General features: G+C 54.5%; 2 protein-coding genes across 2 annotated transcripts; one reads left to right on the top strand and one right to left on the bottom strand.

Annotated features, from left to right (window-relative positions):
- Positions 1-1,685: 1,685 nt before the first annotated feature.
- Positions 1,686-14,323, bottom strand: CSUI_003287 (importin subunit beta). The gene is made up of 14 exons (XM_068063485.1): positions 11,511-14,323; positions 10,669-10,779; positions 9,829-10,123; positions 9,520-9,611; positions 8,589-9,050; positions 7,714-8,235; positions 7,162-7,222; positions 6,602-6,706; positions 5,971-6,062; positions 5,189-5,569; positions 4,559-4,723; positions 3,687-3,901; positions 3,343-3,493; positions 1,686-2,919 (listed from the first exon to the last, which is right to left on the bottom strand). The coding sequence occupies exons 1-14, from the start codon at positions 11,799-11,801 to the stop codon at positions 2,896-2,898; spliced, it is 2,967 nt and encodes a 988-aa protein (XP_067924539.1). The 5' UTR covers positions 11,802-14,323; the 3' UTR covers positions 1,686-2,895.
- CSUI_003288 (trna ligase class ii core domain (s and t) domain-containing protein) lies at positions 14,140-21,765 on the top strand. The gene has a single exon (XM_068063486.1). It carries the CDS (start codon positions 15,283-15,285, stop codon positions 20,320-20,322), a length of 5,040 nt encoding a protein of 1,679 aa, XP_067924540.1. The 5' UTR covers positions 14,140-15,282; the 3' UTR covers positions 20,323-21,765.
- Positions 21,766-21,813: the final 48 nt, after the last annotated feature.

Here is a 21,813-nt window from a genome sequence, read left to right on the forward strand (position 1 = left end):
GAAGGATCGTCCATACAAGGGACGATCACTTGTGACAGAGCAGGACAATGCAAATGATGGGATTATAGTTGAGTCAGCTCTACGTGGGTAGGTGCAGTGAGATGTGACCACACAAACGAGTTGTACTTCTGAGGTAGTCCCTTTTTCGCAGTGGAGCAACGTGCGGTGGCGCGAACGCGATTACCTGCGCTGATATGAACTAGAGTCTGAGGCACATGGAGTAGCGGCTTTAGCGTGTATTTTACATAAACAAGCGACTGGCTGTGTGTGGTGGGACAGAGAACTTCCGCCAGTAAGAAAACGAGAGCTCTGAGGACGCATGACCTCACGTAATGCTCGTGCCGCCGGAGGCTGTTTGGAGAAGAGTATGTAGTTGACAGGAAGGACGGTCTCCGTTTTTGTAAGAACCAGGCGGCAGTCGGTGTCGCTTCCCACGCAAGGTGGTGCACACGTCACTAGCCAGACGAGGCTGTGAAGTTGAAACGTCAGTCCAGCGATCAATGCTGCTACTATGGTAAGTGTCACAACCTGCAACGGCTACTCGGCCGCCGAGATCCCAACCAATCGAAGTGCCCTTCCCACTGTTGACTGGTATAAACTCTGTGTTAGATGTATGTAGGTGGCGTAGAGCCTGGCTAGGGTGGACGGCTGCAGTTCCGATCAGCCCTGACGCGGCTGAACAGACGCCGGCAGCTGGCCCGCGCTCCTTACTGCGTCCCGGCCGTGCCACTGACACTGCGCGTTTGGCCACCATCGGAGCCGCTTTTACTGCACGGCACCGGCTTCTACAGAGAGGGCCGAAGGCGGCACAACTCCGCAAGCGACGGCGGATGAACAGAGTCTACTTACTGCGTAGCCTAGCGTTCCATGTGGGCCTGAAGTTGGGAGGACTCCTTCGTAACAGTGAGAAAGGTCGCAACCCGGAGCTCTGCATTCATGAGCGGATACAGTTACAGGTGGCCCAGTCAACTTTTTAATCATCTGTTGGTCCCAGTAAACCCGCTGAACCCAACTAAACGTGCTCCAGCTTCAGCCGGTCACGAATCGGAGGCTGCCTTCCGTGTTCACAGCTTCCCTGCGGCTCAGTTATATTCTTCCGCGGACACTGCAATCGCGTGAGTGTGGACTGGTGATCCGAACTGAAAAACCAATCTTCCGCAGTGTAGCTTTCTGTAACCGCAGCGCGTCAAGCGGAAGGACTCGCTGTACTATGGAGTGCCTGGGAATCCGAGAGCGGACTCCCCTGAACGCCTGACGACTGCAGACACTCCAGGACAAACTACCTGTTTTGCGGACTAAGCTCAGGACCAGGGAAAGGCGTTCGACCGTCACGGTACGGATGGACACGCGGGAACGAGAACCCAAGTGCCGAGGTGCTCTGTTGTCCCTCTCCGGATGGCGAGAGGAGAGTCTATAAACGAAAGTCACCGCCTCCGACGACAACTGTCCGTGACTCAACGAAACCGGACAACACTTACACGCAGCCTCCGCCGGGGAAGCTTTGGATGTGAGTCACTTTCCGACCTGAACGCGGTGTGTTTGTCGTCGCTCCTCACGCATACTGCTACAGCCATGCACTTTCTGGCAACTTAGACTTCTCCGTGAAAGCGGAGAACGGTCACGGGTGCCGGAGACGACAGACTGCGAATTTCGTGTCTCTTCGTGTCCTTCATCTGATGTCTCAACAACATTATGTCGTTTACTTCATAGGTAGGTGTGAAGCCGGCGGGTCATTCGTGCGCTCAGGGGAAGACGGCCCGCTCTCATATACCTGCACTCGTAAGAGGATAAGGCGGGTTAATCCGCGAACGCTCACCGTCGAGGCCAAAAACACGATCACTTGACTCATCCGGAAGCACTGGTTGGCAAGACGGAATGATCGTACCAGCAGCACACGGCCCGTCAGTGCGTAACTTAGGCCAGCCTGGCCGCGGACATTCGCTGACAGGGCGGTTGTTCACGGCGTGCCAGAGATCGCACGCATGAGTTGTCAGCCCTTCTGTATACTGACGGTACACTCGAAACGGGGTAGAACGCTAAAGCGAACAACCGAATAACCGACCTCGGCACAGAACTTACACGCGACTGCGAGGGCCGCTCTTGGGCGGGCAATGGTGAAGAAGGAGGGAAGCTGCAGGTCCTCGCGAGGGAAACAAAAGTTCGACCGTCGACGCGAATAAAGGGTGTAGACACGGACCCGCAAAAGAGACGTGGCCCATCCCAGATTCCACCTCAGCGTACAGGAGACGCTGCCACAATTTCACCCGGGGCTACGGGCGGGAGGGACGAATGCCGAAAGAAAACGACAAAAATAAAACCGTGGAAAATCCTTTCACCTTCCGCGCACGTACATTCTGGGAGCCGTTCACCCACATATTCCCGAGGTTGGGAGGTTTCCGCCTGTGCATTGACCCGCCTGCTCAGCTCAGTACCACCAGCGAACCAGACGCACGAAACAGAGGATGCGCACACATTTCCCGCCCGTCCAGTAGAAGGCTAAATCGAAAGGTGTGCAAGCGTCTCCTCCTCTCGAGTAAGCGGCAGAGACTCCTACGTTTTTGTGAGGAAAACCGGTATGATGAGCACATCAGATCAGCTGCTTTTTCGGCAAGGACCATCTTCTTGGATGCGCCGTTCGAAAACAAAGTACGAGTCAGGATAAGACTCGAAGCAAACAGGCACTGGTGCGAGACACCACTATCAATCGCCAGGCCAGCAGTGCTTCATCCCAGCATAGCCGAGGTCACCACCAGGCTAGACTGTCTTTTAGCGCGCTTCCGAGAAAGTTTCTTCGTTGTCCCGCGCAGTCTTTCCTCTGCTAAGGTGCTCTTGCTTGAACCCGTGCCTCGACCACGGAAAGAGGTAGCGACTTGAGTGACGGCCCCAAGACGACCCCTAACCGGGGTACCGCATCATGAGCTACACAGAGCACATACATCACAGCAAGGGACTTTGCGGCGGCAGCCTGATGAGCGAACAGGCGTCTCACTTGAAACCTAAGCCTCTGGGGAAACAAGGGCAACACAGGTACCACTGACAGGGACGCTGCGGCCACCTGATTGTTTCTTCGGAAAAGAATGTTCGGCTCCCCCACACGAATCAGGTCCCCCCGCACATCCCACTAGGGTCGAAAACCAAAGACGACAACAGACGTTTCGGCTTCAGCTGCGTACTGAAATACCACAACTATCGCACGGTTTTTGAAAAGAAGGTGTCATCAACAAACGAGACTTTCGATCTTCTGCCTACTGGAGTGTCAATATCAACCGAAAACCAGGCATGAAATCACCAACTGTTTTGCAAGGAGCTCTGCCACGGAGTTCAGAGAAAAACTGCATTTACCTGTCGCAACCACTTGGCCTTCTCTAAGCAAGCTTCACCGGCGCTCTCTTTGCTCGCTCCCATAACACCAGCCAGTTGCAGCAGCTGTTCAATAAACGGTGCCCGCTGCAGGTGCACTGCAAGGTCAGCACCGTATGTCGTGATCAAATCTCTGCAACGCATCCAAAACAGCGAGACACTGTCATTTGGTCCCGTCTCCTTCTTACAGCACAGACACGTTACGCAGAACATGTTAGGCACACCGGCACTTGAAAAGTCGAGTCAAGATCATTCATTGTACACGCCAACGTTTCCGCTACGCGACCACGCCATCATAGACGTGAATGAGACGTACACATACTTACCCTACAAGCTCGATGGCCTGTTTTGCGTTTTCAGCAACACCGCGCATTTTCGGACTTGTGGACGCCACAGCCTTCACGACATCAAGCATCGCGTTCACGTATGGCTTGAGGAGATCTTGCAGTTTCCACTCCTTGAAGCTGTAGACGATCGACATGTATGCTTGCAAGACGCCCTCCCGGAGGTCATGGATGTACCACAACCAATCGTCATTCAGCTGAACGACACACGTATCGGATTCATTGCGACCTAGATGTCTTCGCAGCCAAAACTCCTCTACAGACGGCGAAGCATGGTGCTGTGTGCCCTGTCGAAATTCGTAGTCTGTCCGCTGTACGACCTGCTACTGGTCGCAAATTTACCCGGACACCTCGTTCGGGCGAGGCCGGGGTATTTCTGTTCACACTATAACTCGCCCTTTGCTTCGGACGGCACGTGGTCACGCGTCTCCAATGGCCAGAAACCGGCATTCCTAGTGACCTCGCTGCTGAATGCGCAGACGGAAGGTGGTAAGTAGAACACACATCTCACAGTGACCTACTTCACCAACAGCTGCCGTCGTCAGGATGAGTACTATCACGGTCCATTACCCCCACAACTGCTGTCGAACTACAGATACAACCCCCGCGGGACCTGCGCAGAAAAGATTCACGAGGAAAGATGTCCTCCGACACGGCACACTGCTGTCCCATTGCCGCTAGAACTTGGCCAGACCGTGCACTGCTCTTCATGCGCATCCGCGGACTGCGTTGAACACTAAGATTGATACATGGCGCAAACTCCAAGTACGCGCCCAGTAGAAAAAAGGAGCCGGCTCTACCAAAATGCAAGAACGGGGTGATGTGGGCCCAGTCGGTCCTCCAAGCTTCCTCACCTGCCAGTTGCTCGGCCCAACATCGTACGTCGTGTTCCCGGCCTGGTGAAGGATGGTCATGAACAAATCAAGATAGGGCGAAAAAGCCTCACCACCCATTGTCATGGCCGCATCGCCGACTGCAATCATGACGCAAGGCTTCAGCGCACGTTCAACGTTCGGATCCTACCGACAAAAAGGGACACGAAGAAGCGCTCCCCAGTAAGTACAAGAGAGCATAAAAACCAGTCAGATGGCAGAGTGGAATGTGCGCAACACGCATTCCATTCCATCGCCGAACGACCACATATGAGATGAACCGTACCACTTCAGCGGTAACACCCGATATCACTGACCTGGGGAGACGTTCTTGGACCGTTCTGGGAGAAATACTGCTGTGTGCATGAGAGCCCCTTTGGGCATTTCTGCTGGACGTGCCCCCGGTTACCCCTACACATTCTGTTATTCTAAGGCAGTGCCGTCGGGACAGCCAACTGCTGTGATTATGCGCAGCCCAATTATCACAATCGCACCCTCTACTCATAGAAAAATCGATCTACACATCGCTATCTATGCGTTCGCGCAGGGCGCAACCGGCTGGCCTGGTACGTCAGAGCCGTTGAACGCATACGCGACCACAGCGGCATTTACCTGCAGCATCTGATACATTTTTGCAAGTAACCGTTCACTATAGGGTACGAAAGCCGGACCCAAGGCTCGGCTGATGTCCCCGACGAGCTCCACGCATATTCGGACCGTCTGCAACTCATCGGTAGTGTTACTGCCCGCCGTTGCCGCTGCAGCACCGGCGCCTCCCCCTGAGTTCCCTGCAGCTGAGCCAGTGGAATTCTCCAATCCTGAGGCGACAACACAAACCACATCCTCCGCGAAGTCCTTTGCCGCAGGCCCTGCAGCATTGACTAGCGCCGATGTCGCGAGGAGCGCATCATTGGTGATGCTCTCGCTAGCGGAGCACGACAGCGGCGGAACAGATCCTGGAGGCGCGTTCGCTGGTGGGGAGCCACGAAAGATCTGCACGGAAGCACACCGGCAAAATCCCCCGTGCAGCCGCATGGGCCACTAGAGAAAGCCCACTACGAGGCACTTTCTCGGTTCACAATCGCGAACAGTAAGACAGAGTAGAGCATAACGGCAGGCACACCGGAGTAAGGCTTCTTTCGCTGAGATGGAAGAGAACCACGAAAGCGAGCCTGCTGTCATCTTCTGCGTCCCGGCATCTACCTCATTTCCCTGCGCATTCCGGCAATCGAACCACCAGGAAACTCATGCCCGCAATCACGAACCGGGAACAGCACAGCCTGGCCACTCCAGGGCAGGGCCGCCATTGAAGAACCACCGTCGCCTGAGAAGCAGAAGGCTACGACAGACTGTACGAGACTCCTGACCACCATTCAACTACGGAAGACACTTACTCTTGCGAGACAAGCCCATATCTGGGGAGCGACAGGTTGGACTTGCGATCCGAGACGCAGACAGAGAATCTGCATCACTCCGCAGAGCAATCCTGCGCGCAAAAACCCGTGTTCAATTCGGCAAGAATCCGTATGATTTATCAAGCTCAGCTACACCGCTTCCGAACGCTTGGCTTTCACCGCCTCAGATAGATGCAACCATAGCGATTTAAGAGAAGAAAACAAGCAAAACTCCACAGATAGTTGTCGCTAGAGAGCGGTTTGACCTCATTCAGCTTTCACGGGTGGACACTTCAAACACTCAATCTGCGAACTTGGTAGAAAATGATAGGGCACGCGCTGTCCCGAAGTCGCGATGCAGGCACCCAATGAACTGAAGAAACCGCTCGTCAGGATCCACACTACACGACTTTGCCGACTCGGGGTTAAAGGTTTAGTGCGAAATGGCTGGACTCGGAAGGTCGAAGTTCTCTAGGCGGAAAAGTACACTGAGCTACGCCTCAGAAAAACGGCCGCGAGAGCAGGAGGGTCAGTGTAACTCCAGCCTTTAACGCCTCTGCACTACGCCTATGCGGCCCGCGCCAAACACACGGTACGCACTGCCTAAGGGGAAGCGCCCATCTAAACTCACCTTGTTTCTGTCGTGTCGCCTCGTTGGCTTCGAACATGAAGGACTGGGACAGCTGGCTGACGAAGTGGTCAAGCAACTTCAACATAGAAGGCTTACAACTTTCCCCTGTACACCGAGACGCATTGGAGAGTAGTCACACACTTTAGAAAATGCATGGTTCACTACACCGGCTACACCATGAGGGTTTCCTGAGCCACCTGTCTACGTGAGGTACAGAAGCGGTACGTCTTCACACGAAATCTTCTCGAGATTCCATGAGGAATAAGCTTACGACCACAGTATGAATTCAACACCACGTCTGAGTGTCACAACACAAAAGACACTACACAATCTAGTACGGAGGCAAGTGGCAGGTTTCCTTCCCTCTCCCCACGAAACATCCCCAAACCTCAGTAGGGAACTAAAACTGGCAGTTTCTGAGCAAGAGTGAGCAGTCGCATGTAGTGAGCAGCACGCTGCCAAAAACGAATGCCTATCTCAAATCGGATTCTACACTACGGTGCAGCACTGCATCGCAGCCCACCATGCCCCTACGGCAAAACCAGTGATCCTGCGCGTACCTGCGTTATTGATGAGAGCGCCCAGACAGTTGAAAGCCGCATCCCGCAGACTCCGCTCATCCTTGAGGAGGCAAGTGCAGCAAAGTCGCACGCACAAAGATCGAGAGAAGCCGTACACGCCCTTTGAAATGGTTCATCTGTACAGACGCCTTTCCAGAAACATCACCAGCACCGGTCTGGAATGTTATCTCCAACGAAGCTAGAACGGTTTCTTTTTCAATAGCTGGCCATCGTGTGTACAGAGGGGTTCCGCCCTGGTCTCCTTGAGCAAGTTGTTGCATGCAAGGCTCTGTACCCTCATGATTGGACCTGCTCTCATACTGGCCGTGCTACAGTCGGGTCCCTCAGAAACCTGGATGAGGGCATCGCAGAGCTGCTGGACGAGTGGGTCAAGCGGAGTAACTAATGGTGTATCACCTCCAGATAAGCCGGCCTACGTCTTGTTGGAAAGAGTCATACGATCCGCCAGCTCATGCAGCACAGAGCGGTCGACTCAGTCGCTGTCCTTGAACGCGGGTTGAGTTCACGAGCAAGCTGTCCGATTCCACTTACAGCGTCGGGTCTCTCAGAAACCTGGATGAGGGCATCGCAGAGCTTCTGGAAGAGTGGGTCAAGCGGAGTAACTAATGGTTTATCACCTCCAGATAAGCCGGCCTCCGTCTCGTTGGAAAGAGTCATGTGATCCGCCAGCTCATGCAGCAACCAGCACACGTTTACAGCTACACGGGGTTGATCGAGAAGTCGATTCACAATCGCTGCGAAGAGAGAGTTGTCCTCGGCCACGGCTGTCCCGTCAGCGTTGACAAGTTTCTGGAGTACCACAGGCGTATGGAACTGGGCAATTCTTCCCAGTGTCCACGCCGCCGTGTCCCTCACGGCCACAGAGCTGTCTTGGAGAACGTTGACTAAAGAAGCGAAGGATTCCTCGACAAGCGGCTTGAGAGCTTCGGTGTCTGGTCCCTCCATGACGCTGCCAAACGCTAAAACTGCTGCCTCTCGGCGTTTCCAGTCCGGACTCGCAAAGTTTTCTGACACAAACTGAATCACCGGGGGTAAAATATCGTTGCGCACCACCTGAAAACAAAAACAACCTCAAAATGGAGGCAGCTTCAATGAAAGACACAACCTCGGAGACAGCTGGAGAGAAACCTGGAGCGGCTTTCGATGTGACTGACAAGGCGGGCTCCAACAAAACGACGTCTGTACCACTACGGTCTGCGGGAAACCGCAGCACATGCACGCGTCGTGGCATCATTCCTGCTCACACCGCCGTGCACACGTGGGGGGTGTTCGTTGGAGGAACACGTGCGTGGAAAACATTCATAGTTCGTAAACCCGCGCTCATCTGTCCGTTATCTTTTGACCCATGCATACATCACTCCGGCCTTCGGGGCTCGACAGCAAAAGCGTCCTTCTTCTGCCTTCACCTGTGCGCAAAGTCCTAAGCAGGTTCCTGCGGCCATGGCGGACGTCCAGGAATCGGCAGCATCAACCTCCTCGCTTTCTTGATCCGTAAGAGCATTCAAGAGAATGGGCAACAAGAAGGGCAATGCCTGTTTAATGATATGGCTATTCTTGGGTATCCCCGCAAGAGCAGCTTCGTCAGCTTGTTCTCCTTCAGACAACCCGGAGTCGGCCTGCTGCTGCTGAATATCGATTTCCACATCGGCGATAGTGTTCCAGAACTCCATAGCCGCGATACACACACTGTCGTCCCCGCTCTTCAATGCGTCCCATGAGATGGGCCCTATGCCGCTCATGTACGGCTCCAACAAAGTATAATACTCCTCTGCAATCTTCACAAGGCACTCGAAGGCCGCCACTTGCACCTGCTGCTGCGGCACCTTCGTGTTCTCAAGAACGACTTGCAAGATATACGTCCGCTCCGTCTGTCGACACGTAGCAATCGGTGCGGACAGACATATCTTATACACAAAGGAGAGTCCGTGCGTGACACTCGCAGAGAAGCAGAAAACGGATGGACCACAGTGTGGGACGGCTGACTTACTTTCTATCCCAAAGTCCCCTGCGTCGAACGCCCTTAAGTCACTGCGCTCGGCATTAGCCAGGAAGAAAACCTTCATCTACAGACTCCTAAAATAAGAGACACCCGCACGGGTGTGGATGTATGCAAGATCACGGGACAGCTGCACTGCTGGCAGACACGCCGCGTTCTAGGTCATGTTGTCTGAGACGTAAGCAAATTGAAGCCCCGACATCGTTGTCCCCCGCCCCTGTAGTGCTTCCTGACTGAGGTGAGAGCAGCCATGTTTCTCTGGTTCTTCGGCGCATGCCGCCGAACCCCTGTTCTCCCCCCTTTGCCGGAACACTCGTAATGATGGAATGGAGAGCGCTCACCTGGTTTTCGAAATTCTTCTTAGAAAAGATGAGAGCGTGATATAAAGCCTTAAGAGCTGCTACCTTTAGCTGAACATCGTCATCTTTCATTCCTGAACACCGGAAGAAACCGGAAACACAGAGCAATGCCTCAGCCCGACTCGTGCCGCGAACCCTCGGCAACAGACACCTTTGCTGGGTAGTAAGTAAAGAATATATCAAAGCTATCGCCTTACGGCAATGCCCCGGAGGGTGGGGAAACAGGACGCTACGTGGAAAGCAAAGCCAGCTGGTTGCACTGACACTGATCCCGACTCTTCGGACATTTACCTTGGACCACCGCCGTAAGAATGTTGTTACAGTGAGCCTCGCTGAGCACTTCTGCTGGATCTTCTCCAGTTTCTTCTACGATGTCCGCATGCTCTTCGCACAAGTAAGCAAGACAAGTCAGAGCATTTCTGCCGTACACCTTCCGGTGCAGAGACCCTTCTGGAACTCCGCCCTCGGGGCCTATTGTCGCATCGGTGACGAGGGTGAGGAGCGAAGGCAGGAGCTCTGGAAAACCCCCTGCGGGGAGCTCGATACGCGCAATTTTGGAGAGGACTTGACACACTGCATTAGCGACCTGTTCAGGAAAACACGTCACACATGCAACGCAAGAAGCAGACCGAAGGTGTGCCGGTAAGACAAAGCGCCACGTGGTCAACCGAAAAGATGAAAAGTGGGTCTTTCCAGGGACCCCCTTTGTCTGTATTACACACGGTGTAATGTACACATTCAACGAAAGATTATCATGCGCCTTTTCAAACGGACATACTTAGAAAATCTCTTCACCAAGCAATCGTGTGAAAAGACACAGGACAGGAATGCAGCGTTCATCATACCGAGAATTCACCTTACCAGCAGAAGCTTCCAAGCGACGGGATGCGTCGACATGGGGAGTGCTAGTGACGCGAACCGTGTGTAGCGACCGTAGGTAGGATAGTGCAGCCACGGGGAGGGACTCCCCGCTCAAGGTCCTAAAAGAAGACCACCCTTCTGATCGGCTGCTGATAGCCACCGTCGTTACTGGAGCGCATGGAGTCTGGGGCATTTCTGATCTTTCCAGTAAGGACAGTACAGGTCGCTCACTGAGACGAGCGCCAGATGCTCCAACTACTTCTTTCTCACCTGAACATGTTCTGTGTTGATTGCAGCGAGAAGCTGGACCTGCATCGCATGTCTAACGTTGTCAGGGAGAGCGCGCCATTTGTCCGCAGCGGCTTGGTCAAGCGTCAAATCCTACGAGAAGCACGCAATGCAAGGAAGCAAGACGCGAGCCCTACAAACACTTTCTTACTCCACATTACTTTTTACTGAGCGCTCCCCACTGAGTGTTAACAAAGGAGCAGATACATTTGCCGAAATCTACACAAGCAGGGAACACGAGAAGACATAACAGTATCACACACCTGCAAAGAAGGTGAGAGAGCCACACACTCCTGAATAACTAAGAACGGTGTCAAGCCCAGTTGCCTGAAGGGAGAATGCGTGAACACACCTTCAACAACCGTCATGAATACTTCAGGACGAAAAAAAACAACAAAGATAGCTGATGCCACCCAAGGTAAACAGACACAAACGATGTATATCCACAAGGTCAGAGCAGATCTCCCTGGTACGAGAAGTGGGAAAAGAGGATGAGAGCCTTCAAATGATAGCTATTACACCGTCTACAGTACGCAGAACTGCGGCACTGGAAGCGAAAGCGCTACAACTACAGAGCCTCATGAAAGGCTGGTTATCGAGAGGCATTCCGAACTTCATTCACAATACACACTAACCCTGTATGAGATACACACGGGCCAGAAGGCTGCTGTCAGGAAAACCACGTTACGCATTGGCAATCCTGTGATGTCCGCAAACGACGGTGTTCAGCTAACGGCTGAGGATACAGCGGAGTGAGCCCTCGCTTCAAGAAGTACTCCTCACAAACAGCGATCACAGACACGAGACCAAGACAGGATCATTACCTTTGCACTGATACAGTTCTTGAAGGTGACAGCAGCGATCTGCTTTGCTAAGAGCTGTTCTTGAGCTGCGCCGCCATCGGTAACCAGCGGAACATCTATAACGCGCGCTAGAGAGACAAGGAAGAGGCCAAAATCACTGTCTCTCGCCCCTACTAACTGTTGCTCGGCACTTTCTCGGACTTCCTGTCTCGAGTCAAGGGTCGAAACGAGCAACTGCTGCATTAACTGTAGGGAAGCGGTATCACCTCCACCAACTGCCGCCCCAGATGGCGGGGCAGATGGAGATGCCATTCTCTTCCGGAGGGGGGTTGACGCTTGAAGAAAAGATGCGAAATGGAGAAGCGACGAGCAGGGCAATCAAAACGGGAGACGCGGGGAACAAGAAAGACTGGAAGAAAGAAAGACGGAAGACGGGCCTTCCTATCGAGAAGGGAGTGGTGTCGTTCTTGGGGAGAGAAAAAGGTCCGACAGCAGATGATTAGGACGCTCGAAACTAAATCGACAGAAAAGGACGGAGGCGGGAAGGACGCCCGACACGAGGCTCAAGTGAAAGAACGGAAGCACGAGATCGAGACCTTAGTAGCACGGAAGACAAGCAGGATTGTGCTTAGAAGAAGATAGAAAGGAGTCAAAAGAGAAAGAGGTAATGAATCATTAAAACCTGCCGAGGAACACGATGGAATTGCGGGTGATTGTGAGAAGTGACAAGGCGATTGTTAACTCCTGAGTAGAAACTGAGAAAGCGTGTTCCAAACAGAGTACCTGCGGTGATCGCTTCACGCGATTCCCGAACCTCTAACAAAATTTCGGAAGAAAAAGGCTGAAGCAAATGTGATCGTCGTCCTTGCGAACGTATGACAACAAGCGAAACAGGATGACGACCGGGCTACTTCAATCCTCGCTGTCAGAGTGAAGACAAAGTCGACGCAACACATGGAAGGGAAAAGAGTCGCGACTATCAACCTCCTCATCAGATACCAGAGAATACAATAGGGAAAGGAACTGACGGGGAATGACACACCCAGTGGAGAGAAAGGAGAGAGAACCTCCACACTCTGGAGGCAAGGCCTAGAGTGTGTGCTACGCTGGGATGCTGCCAGGCTTGCCTCCTAGACGAGAACAAGAGAATGCCCTTGGGGACCCCCCTGGACTTCTCTCACATGACAGGCGGATAGCCCAGCGAAGGACACAGCAGACGGATGCAAAGATTTCTGAGTACCACCTGTTGCGCGCGACCGGATGCATAGCAACACTTTGCAGGCTTGCGTACGTGCCCACAAACAGACCACCGACGCCCCGCAAGAAGCGCCTCCGGAACCGCACACTGTCTTCGGGGCAACCAACGTACGGGATGGCAAAAAGTGCACGCCGCCACCGCAGTACAGTGACGCGTGAGCAAACTAGCAGCGAAATCAAAGAACAGAGGAGAAGCCGGACAAAACAGGTGGTCTCTTCAAAGGAATGGCGGCCGGTGCCCCGTCGTTTTGCCGGCGGACTCAGGCGTGCCGATGGTTGGATGTATGGCTAGTACAACCATATAGTATCGCAGGCCTTCTTAACAGCCACGCATATCTCCATCACTGAAAAGAGTGGACGACTCCACGTATGAGCAGACGGCTTTGCAATAATGTAGAAGTGAAAGATGCACATATGCGGTTTGCTGTATGTAGAGAGGTTGGCGGAGGTTCCAGAGTTGAACAACAGTAGTTGCGAACCAGAAAGATATCTGCACGCAGTACGTCGATAAGACCAGTTTTTTCGAGAAGCACTCGAAAATGAACGAGATGTCACAATGAGTGAAGGAACTGTTAACCAGCCAGCGACCACGGAAGACCGTATTCCACGCCGGGACAGCATGCGGCCGCGGCAGGAAAAATTCAGAGAAACTCTCTCAAGATCCAAACAGAAGTCAATTTACTGCAGGAACGTTAGGATGAAGAGACCCCCAACAACGGCGGAGCAAGAGGGGCTCGGCGGAGAAAGCAGAAAGCGTATCGATTTCCCTGCCCGGCAAAGAAAAAAACCATGCGAAATCAGCCGCGCGAAGAGAGAAACAGGATGTTAAGAGGGGATCGAAAATGGGGAAAAAGGGAATTCGGGCTGACGGACACAGAGAAGGAGGTCTCTTTCTTCAAGCAAGCGTCTCGGGCCGAAACTGAGTGAGGAAAGTGAAAGTGGTGTGACTACGAAAGAAGCAGCGGAGTGGGGAGAGATCACGGCAGCAGCGGAGAAAGATACAGCTAATTAGTCGCAAGCAGAACAAACATTACGGGACAGAAAGAGTTTATCTCATCCCCCCTCCGCATACTGCCTTCAAGAGTAAAGAGCTAACAACTGTCATATACCTCAACACGGGAGGTGAGAGAAAAAGAAGCGAGAGTCTGTGTGCGCGAAAAAACACGACGAGTCATGCAATCCTCGAACACCAGCACCAGGACACTGCTCTTACACCACTAGGAACTTCCTTGCGGCGTTGACACAAGCAAGGGCAGCTCCCACTCTCCCTCCTACTACTCCCTCCAACCACCACGCCAGACCTGCCCTGTATGGAGGCAGCCGGGTCTCAGCTGGAGAACCACAGGCAGGGCCCTGCGAATAGTTGCGTGAACAGCCAGGAGACAGTAGTAATAAACCTACCACCAATCCCGAGACAACACCCACCTCGCTTGATTGCGATTTGCCTTCAATTCTTCTCTGGCTTCCGGGATCGATCCCGTACGGGTGTCAAACTAACAGGGGTCGGGCAGCGCAAACGCATAACCCCCTTGCCTCCTAGATCTCGTGTCCCTCTCTACTGGCCGCCCTTCTTTTTGTTTTCGTGAGTCCTCGCATGGGAGCTAGACCACCCTTCTTTTTGTTTTCGTGAGTCCTTGCGTGGGAGGTAGGATCGTTTCCGGTTTCTCTGGCCATAGGCTGTTCGGGTCCTTTCTTATTGTTTTCTCCGATTGCATGCGGGCCGGTCAGGGAAGTCGCACACAAGTGTTAGTGTAATTAGTGTTCTGTGGACACTTCAAGCTTGAGCCGTGCCACGCTCCGGCGCTTCAGAACCATTTGGGTCGTTGAGTAGTAGTGGGAACCAGCCCTTACGAGGCGTGTTCTCTGCGGAGAGAATGCCCCGAAATGCACCGCCGCATATGTACGCGGACGCTGAAGGTACTGACAACTCGTTACTCTGGAAGTGAAACTTACAGCCAGCAGTTCCAGTGATGACCACTCACCGGCGACGGGACTACGGATTGGAGTTCAAGTTGCATCTCAGCGTGGATTCGTGGTTGAACGTGGATCGGCCGTAGAATCGGGAATCCGACGCCTGTTCTGGGCACACACAAGTCAGAAGCAGATTCCGATCGATGTTCAGTACGGCCCACCCCTGACGGGATGGCGGGCAAGGCGCCTGTGTGGTGTGGCTTGCCGTCGTCCTCCGCCACGCTCGTTGCGAAGCCAACCTCTTTTCTTGGCTTCACTTATAGTCCACGAGGAATACGGTGACCGCCAATGCCTTCAGCTCAAGTAGGTTCTGAAGGCCGACTCCGCCTTTGTTCTTTCGAGGCACACTACTCAGAGAAGTGGAGGGACGTTTCGGAAGAGGCAGCGTTTCTTTTTTCTGTCCCCTCTGCGTGTTTCCACCTTTCGCCTGCTGCTCTCAAATCCCATTCTTCTCCAAGTTCTTCCGTGAAGAACCCGACGGGCCAGTAGCCGACAGAAGCGAGGTTCTTTTTCTTCCGGGGACCCTGGCTGCGACCACGCTCTATCCTCTCTAACAGTTCGGGAAATGACGAAGCGCGGAGGGCATCTTCTGTGTGTGTATGTCCTCTGTCTGTTCTCGGCAACAGCAGCAGAATGTAGTAAAAGAAAAGGAATGTGGGGCACGTTTGTAATACGTCCATGGCATTCCCCTGCCCCCTTTTTTCTGTCGTTTGATGATCCGTCATCGTCATCTCCCTTTCCTGCGTTCCGTGCGACGTCTTCGTGGGTGGCCGCTGCTCGTCCTTGTCTTTCTCATTGTCTCAAACAGTTTGCCCCTTCAGCTTCTCTCTACACCGGGAAGGTGGCCTCTGCTTCTTTCTCAGCGTCTTACGTTTCCGCTTCAGGCTTTTCTTGGTCAGGTCCGTCTTGCTGTCCGGTAGCTGTGCGATGGGAATCTTTGGAGCCCATTCGAGGACGAAGACTGCCGTTCTGCCGCGTCCTCCTCCGTCAAAAGCGGAAGGGAGAGCGCACTGTCGCCTCCGCCTCGCTGATCGACGCACCCTCTCGAGGGCCTGAAGAACGATTCTACGTGACGAAACGGTGTTGGGCCTGTTGTGCTGCTTCAGACCCCGCCTTGGCCTTCTGTTGTTTCTCGCTTTCCGCCAGGCAGCACGGAAGGAAAAGGAGCAGAAGACGAGGACAGTGCCAGAGAAGCAGTCCGTGCTTTCTTCCTCTGTCGCGATCGGACAGACTACTGTGCCAGCTTCTCTCATGTCTCAGTCCATGCCGCTCCCAACCTCACCTCTGCTTGTTTTTGTCTGCAGGGATGGCGAGAGGGCAGTACCACAGCACACGGAGCTCGTCCGGCCGGCAGCCTCTCTTACTCCCAAGGACGTGGCGTAAGACCCGCGTTGCGGCACAATGCGGACCACCTTCGCGGGGACGGAAGACCACGTCCTCTGGAATGCCTTCTGCCTTCTCCTGCCTCCCCGGTTTCATATCTCCTTCTCCGGGTCGGCTTTTCGCTTCTCTCTCTCCTGTCCGGGGTGCACAGGATTTCCCTCCTCTCGTCTGGCGGCTTTACCTCTGGCTATTCGACAAGTGGAGACAAACGGCGTCTGCCTTCGGTTTTCAGGAGTTTGCTTGTCCTGTCGTGGAGCATGCTGAGCTGTACAAACAACGCATGGGAGAAGCGGCGGAGGAAGGGGTAGACGGAAAAACCGGAACAGCCTCTCTGGAGTGTGCGCCAGAGGACCTCAGACTGGCTGCAGAGTTCCAGCCAAACAATTCCAAGAACATGGACGGAGATCCTAGATCCAGTGGACCGTCGCTGCAGCATGGTCCTGAAAAGAACACAACTTCGGTCGTCTTGATCGGACGGCAGGCGGAGTCGTTCGGGGGAGACGTTCCGGGACAGGAAACACGTACGGCTCTCCCTTCGAGCGAGAATCGCATGGCTAACCTCCCTTCATCGCTAGGGTCAGGGGACATAACCGACAAGTGTATTCCTCCTCACCTTTATTCCTTTACTGATCAGAGCCGAAGGCTCCTTGCGCTGCGCCCTGAGCTCACGCCTTCGCTGTGTCGGCTCTTGGTGCGCCTCTACAACGTTCCGTCGGAGCAGCAACGCTCGCTTAGCCTTAGGAAGTCCAGAAGACCGAGCGAGAGAGAGTTGTCTGCTCTGTTTGTCCCGCCTGCGTTTCCCGTGAGATGGAGCTCGATCGGCGAGTGTTGGCGCTATGAGAGAACAGCTCGGGGAAGACGAAGGCAGCACTGGCAGTGGAACGTAGATATAGTCACAGGGCCAGCAGAGAGAACGAGCTATGTGTGCAGAGACCTAGGTGGTAAGACAGAGGACGGCCGTTGCCTCGGAGATGAAAGAAGCCACGGGCTGCTTGGCACCCACGGCTGTGGGAGCCCAGAAAAAGACGGTGAACAAGTGAAGAGAAGCCGAGCCAAAGACGTTTTCGGTGTGGGAGGCAAAGACGTTTTTCGTCTGGGAGTGTGCGGTGAGCAGACAACGCGCCACACTTCCGCCGTAGAGAACACTCCCTCCTTCCGAGGACATGTGAAGGGAGGGGAGAAACAGGGCCTTCACGAGGGTAAGGTTGGGGAATGTGAAGTCAAGTCAGATGGCACCGCCGGGTCCAGTCCTCGCACTTTCACGGAGAAAGGCAGGTACGTCAGCGGGGTCACTAGTCAGGTCCGCGAGAATCAGTTCGAAGGACCAGCAGAGACATCAGCATCATTTCAACGTCATACGGAGAATGGAGCGTTGACTGACGCCTCGGAGAATGGTTTGGATGAGTACGCCAGAGCGGACGTAGGCCTCACTGACAGTGAAAGAATTCCTCCTACGGGTCCGGACCGCAATGATGACAATCGAGATGGTAACGCGTTGCTTTCGTTCCCATGTTCCGACGTACGGGCAGAAGCTGAAGTCCTCGCCGTCGCTGTAAGTATGTTGAAAAGAGTAGGGCTGGGGCCGGATGATGTTGAAGTACGAGTAGGTAGCCGCAAGGTCCTGGAGGCTCTGCTAGTGAAGCACGGACTCGTAGATGGGAGAAAGCTATGGAGAATTCACACGGGAGCTGAGATAGAAGTCAGCTGGCCTGTCAAGGGCGTTTCTCGGAACGGGAACTGCCAGGGCAGTCAAGCAGGGGAGACAACTGAAAGAGGAGAGACGACAAATGCATGTCAAGTCTGGAACGCCAGGACACAATGCGAGCCTACAGACATGCGAGAAAAAAAGCACGGTGTCCGGGAGTCGGCGGAAGTGTCCAACGGGGAATCTCCCAGCGGCGGGCGGTTTGTACTGGTGAATAAGGACGGGGGGCGAGAAAACCTGAGAGAGAAATCCGGCAGAAGGGAAAACCTCATGAAGTTCTACTCGAGAGAGGAGGATCTTTCAGAAGCTTCAGCTCTTTCCGAGAGAGTGAAAGTGGAACAAATTTGTCGAGCTCTGGACCGCCTTGAGCGTCATACCCTTGAGGACGTCATTCCTCTCTTTCCTCGCATTCCGGGCATTGACCGAGCACAGATATGTGGACTGATACGTGCGATCGAAAGTTACAACCCGCTTTCTTCGAATGCCGAATCGCAGATTGGTGTCAGTGGCTCAACAGCGTCTTCACCCTCTCGGCGTTTGCAACCGTGCTCAGCAGTGCCCGCCACCTTCTCGTCTTTCCCGAGTTCAGCCGCACCCTGTGCTGCCTATTCTTCTCCGCGGTCACTTTTCGGTCAATATTGCGACCTCCGTCTCCATGCCGCAGCCGAGGAGGTCCGGCGGCTCTTCTCGCTTTTCCCTGCATATGGCCTCTCACCGCGATGGCTACTGTGGCACCCTCTTACTGTCCGCGGGCTGGGCTATTACTCGGGAATTGTCTTTGAAGCCTTCGAACGTGGGGAAACCCAGCCTTTTCTTCCTTTTGATCCCCGAAGCCAGGCGCCCGGCCAAGAGAGAACAGAGTCGGAGAGTTCAAGGGTGTCAGTCGAGGCTAAGCAGCTAGCACTGGGTCGAGATTATGCTTCCGTTGCTCGATGGTCCTTGGCCGCCGGCCTTAAGGAGGTTGCGGGTCCTCCCGGGCTTTCCGTGGCAACACGCAGCCACGCAGGTGGCGCGTCTTTTCCTCCCACCAGCAGGGCCATATTTGGAGGGGGAAGGTATGAGAAAACCGTTTCTGAGTCTTCCTCTACACGTCAGACACAAAGAGGTGGTCGCGGTGACAGTCAACAGCGGGCCGTGCACAGAGTGACGGACTTACATCACTGCAACAATAAAGATCTCTCCCGGTCTTCGTCTTCTTTGAACTCCTCAGCGACCACAGTGTCTCTCCGGAGACGACTGTTGAAAGATGGCGTCACCGGAGTTGGACTGGGCATGGGCGACACCGTCTTGCTTCAACTACTTCAACGAAAACGTCTTCTCCCCGATCTGAGTCCGACCGCCGCACCTCTCGTCCATGTCGTAATTGGGGTGCTGAGGCCGACACCCCAAGGAAATACCGACACACCGGACTCCCCGAAACCAGTTTTGTCTGTCACCGAGGGTTTCCCGGCCAGACGCGGAATTCCGTCAGATTTCTCGAGTGGAAGTGACCCTACCAGGGTGGATCCTCCCTCGATACCACGCGGCAGGAGAGACGCGAAACCGGCGTCGCTATCCTTTGCCCAAAAGTGCGCAGCCGACAGCCAAGCACGAACGGTGACCGGGAAGGGAACCCACGTCCTGGCGTCGCCTGCGCTGGCGGTTTCCGAGGGCGGCGTTGCCGATTCTACCCCATACGTCCGCAACTGGGGAGAACAGGAACTGTACGAAGCGGCGGTCCGACTAGGCCAGAGGCTGAGGTGTAGGGGAGGCTGGCGGGTAGAAGTGTTGTTGGACAGCTGGAGAGAAGGAGCCAAGGCATGGAAAGCACTGATGAGACGAGCTGCGCAACTCGGAGCAATAGTAGTCGTGGGGGTGACGGCAGCGGCGGATGTCGCCCCAGGGAGACAACTGGGTGCCCAAGCAGCCAGGAAGAACAAGACTGGAGAAGTACTGATGCATTCTCGGGAGCGCCGCGTGCACGGCAGCAGGTGCACTATCAATTCCGCTTTTGGTCTCTCTCGGCTGGCTGACCCAACAGGAAGACGAGAAAGCGGAGACAAAAACGGACTAGGATCGAACAGGCGCGTCGCAAGCACTCCTGCAGCCGGTAAGAATGGTCTGCATCGTGTGCGGGGCACCCCCTTCACAGTCACTTGCGGTTTTGCCCTTACTGAACGAGGGCAGTATTCGGGAGAGGATGGGGACTATAGCGCGGCTGCGGTTGCCGACCATGCCCAAGTGAGGTACCTTGTTAGGCAGCTGGGTCGTGGCGCCTGCACAAGACATGACGCCCTCGATGGTAAAGGCGCTTTCGAACTGGAGAACAAGGCACAAGCTAGGGTTGACGCGACACTGAACATTGTGAAAGGCGCGCAGCCAGTTGATTGCCGGAAAGGGGCTCTGTGCGGGGACAGAGTGAAGGCAGCAGTAGTGGAAAAGAATGATGAGGATGAAGTGGTAAGATTTGTGTCTGGAATAATACTAGAGCCTGGGGAAGACCCGAAGACGAAGGTGGACGGGCGAGCCAGGGCGTAGTACAGTTCTCTCCGCGGAGCCAGCCGAATACGGAAGAAGCGTCCTACAAAGGCGTTGTAGCAAGCTAGATGGCTCGACAGTCAGTATGCGCGATGCTCCCCGGCCTTGGCCCTGATGGCGCAACCTACCTAGCTGTTGATGACCAAAAGAATTGGTTTCCGTCTAATAACGTCATGATAACGAGGAGGCAGTTCGCAGGTTCACAAGCTTGATAAGTGTGTATCACTTCTTACGCTGCCTGGCGAGCACCTTGGCTATGAAATGGCAAGACCAGGCTCGCGCAGTGATGGCGTGCGCTGCGCCCCGCTCCTCAGACACTCGGGGGGTGGAAAAGCAAGAGCTAGAGACAGCACTGCGTCGTTTTGCTGGACGTCAGTGGCTCTATGTGTAGGGCTCGGAGCATTCTCCGTCGGACTTGGGAGATCATGGCCAACCTCAGTGTGCGCCCTTCTGAGCGAACACCGTAGGCCACACAGCTCTCCGCGGTCCTTGCGCCCGCCGAGTTCGGCGCTGAGTGGGCGCGCCTTGATAGCTTCTGCATACAGCACCACGGAGGGACTTGCTCGAGGTGACACGGAGTAGCCGTCCACGCAGAAATTGCTGCTTCTGAATTTCCCGTGCTGCTCCGAAGTCAGTCCGCGCGTCGTGGGCGAGGCAAAGCAACGTAGAGACGCATCTAGGGGGTGCTGCGCTCCTGAAAAAAGGCGCAGCTGCAGCCAGCGATACTGAACACTCACACCGTACTGCAGCCCGTCAGGGGCACGGCACATTCCCGCAGCAGCAGGCACAGGTTGACACGGAGACTGGTGGGCCGAGCTTTTGTAGAGGGAAACTACACGATCCCTCCCTGGAAGGTGTGACGACGAGGGGAACCTTAGGTCAGTGCGGTGGTCAACTAACAGTGGCCTTTAACCCGTGAGTACGTTGGGGCTAAAGACAGTAAGAATTCGTATTGCTGTCGAACGAAAGGCAAGTAAAGCAGAGCTCCGTTGAAGAACCCGGTCAGCAGCGTGCGATGAACCAGATGAATTTTTTAGTCGGCGGTAGGTTTCTCGCACTTCCCACGTATAAGGTGATGTCGGGCATCGCTGCTCCGGAGAGGGGACGTCCGCTCGGAGGGGGACCACCGGCGAACGGGGTGAGTTTACAAGGTCGGAACTCCTAGAGAGCGTCGAACAGCAGGAAAGGAAGTCGCCCCGCCAGCGACAATCGTACTCCGAGCCGCGAGGAAAGCTTCCGGCCGCTTGCAAGTGCCAGAGGGTCCTTGGCGGCGGGCTGGAACTCACACCGGACCCCAGCCCTCTTCCACGTCATCGTCAGAAACGAAAGACCCTCCGTGATACCCACTACATGTCAAGATGGAGTGGCACTGTGTGTTAAAATGGGCAGCTTTGAAGCGGCTGTGCTGCTGCCGCCGGATAAACAGTGGCGTCACCAACCCAGTAGATTATTGTAAAGGCTGCCGCAGGAACTTAAGTGCAGTTCGTCCAG

Source organism: Cystoisospora suis (genome assembly GCF_002600585.1).
Source record: "Cystoisospora suis strain Wien I chromosome Unknown contig_1437, whole genome shotgun sequence".
Taxonomy (NCBI): domain Eukaryota; phylum Apicomplexa; class Conoidasida; order Eucoccidiorida; family Sarcocystidae; genus Cystoisospora; species Cystoisospora suis.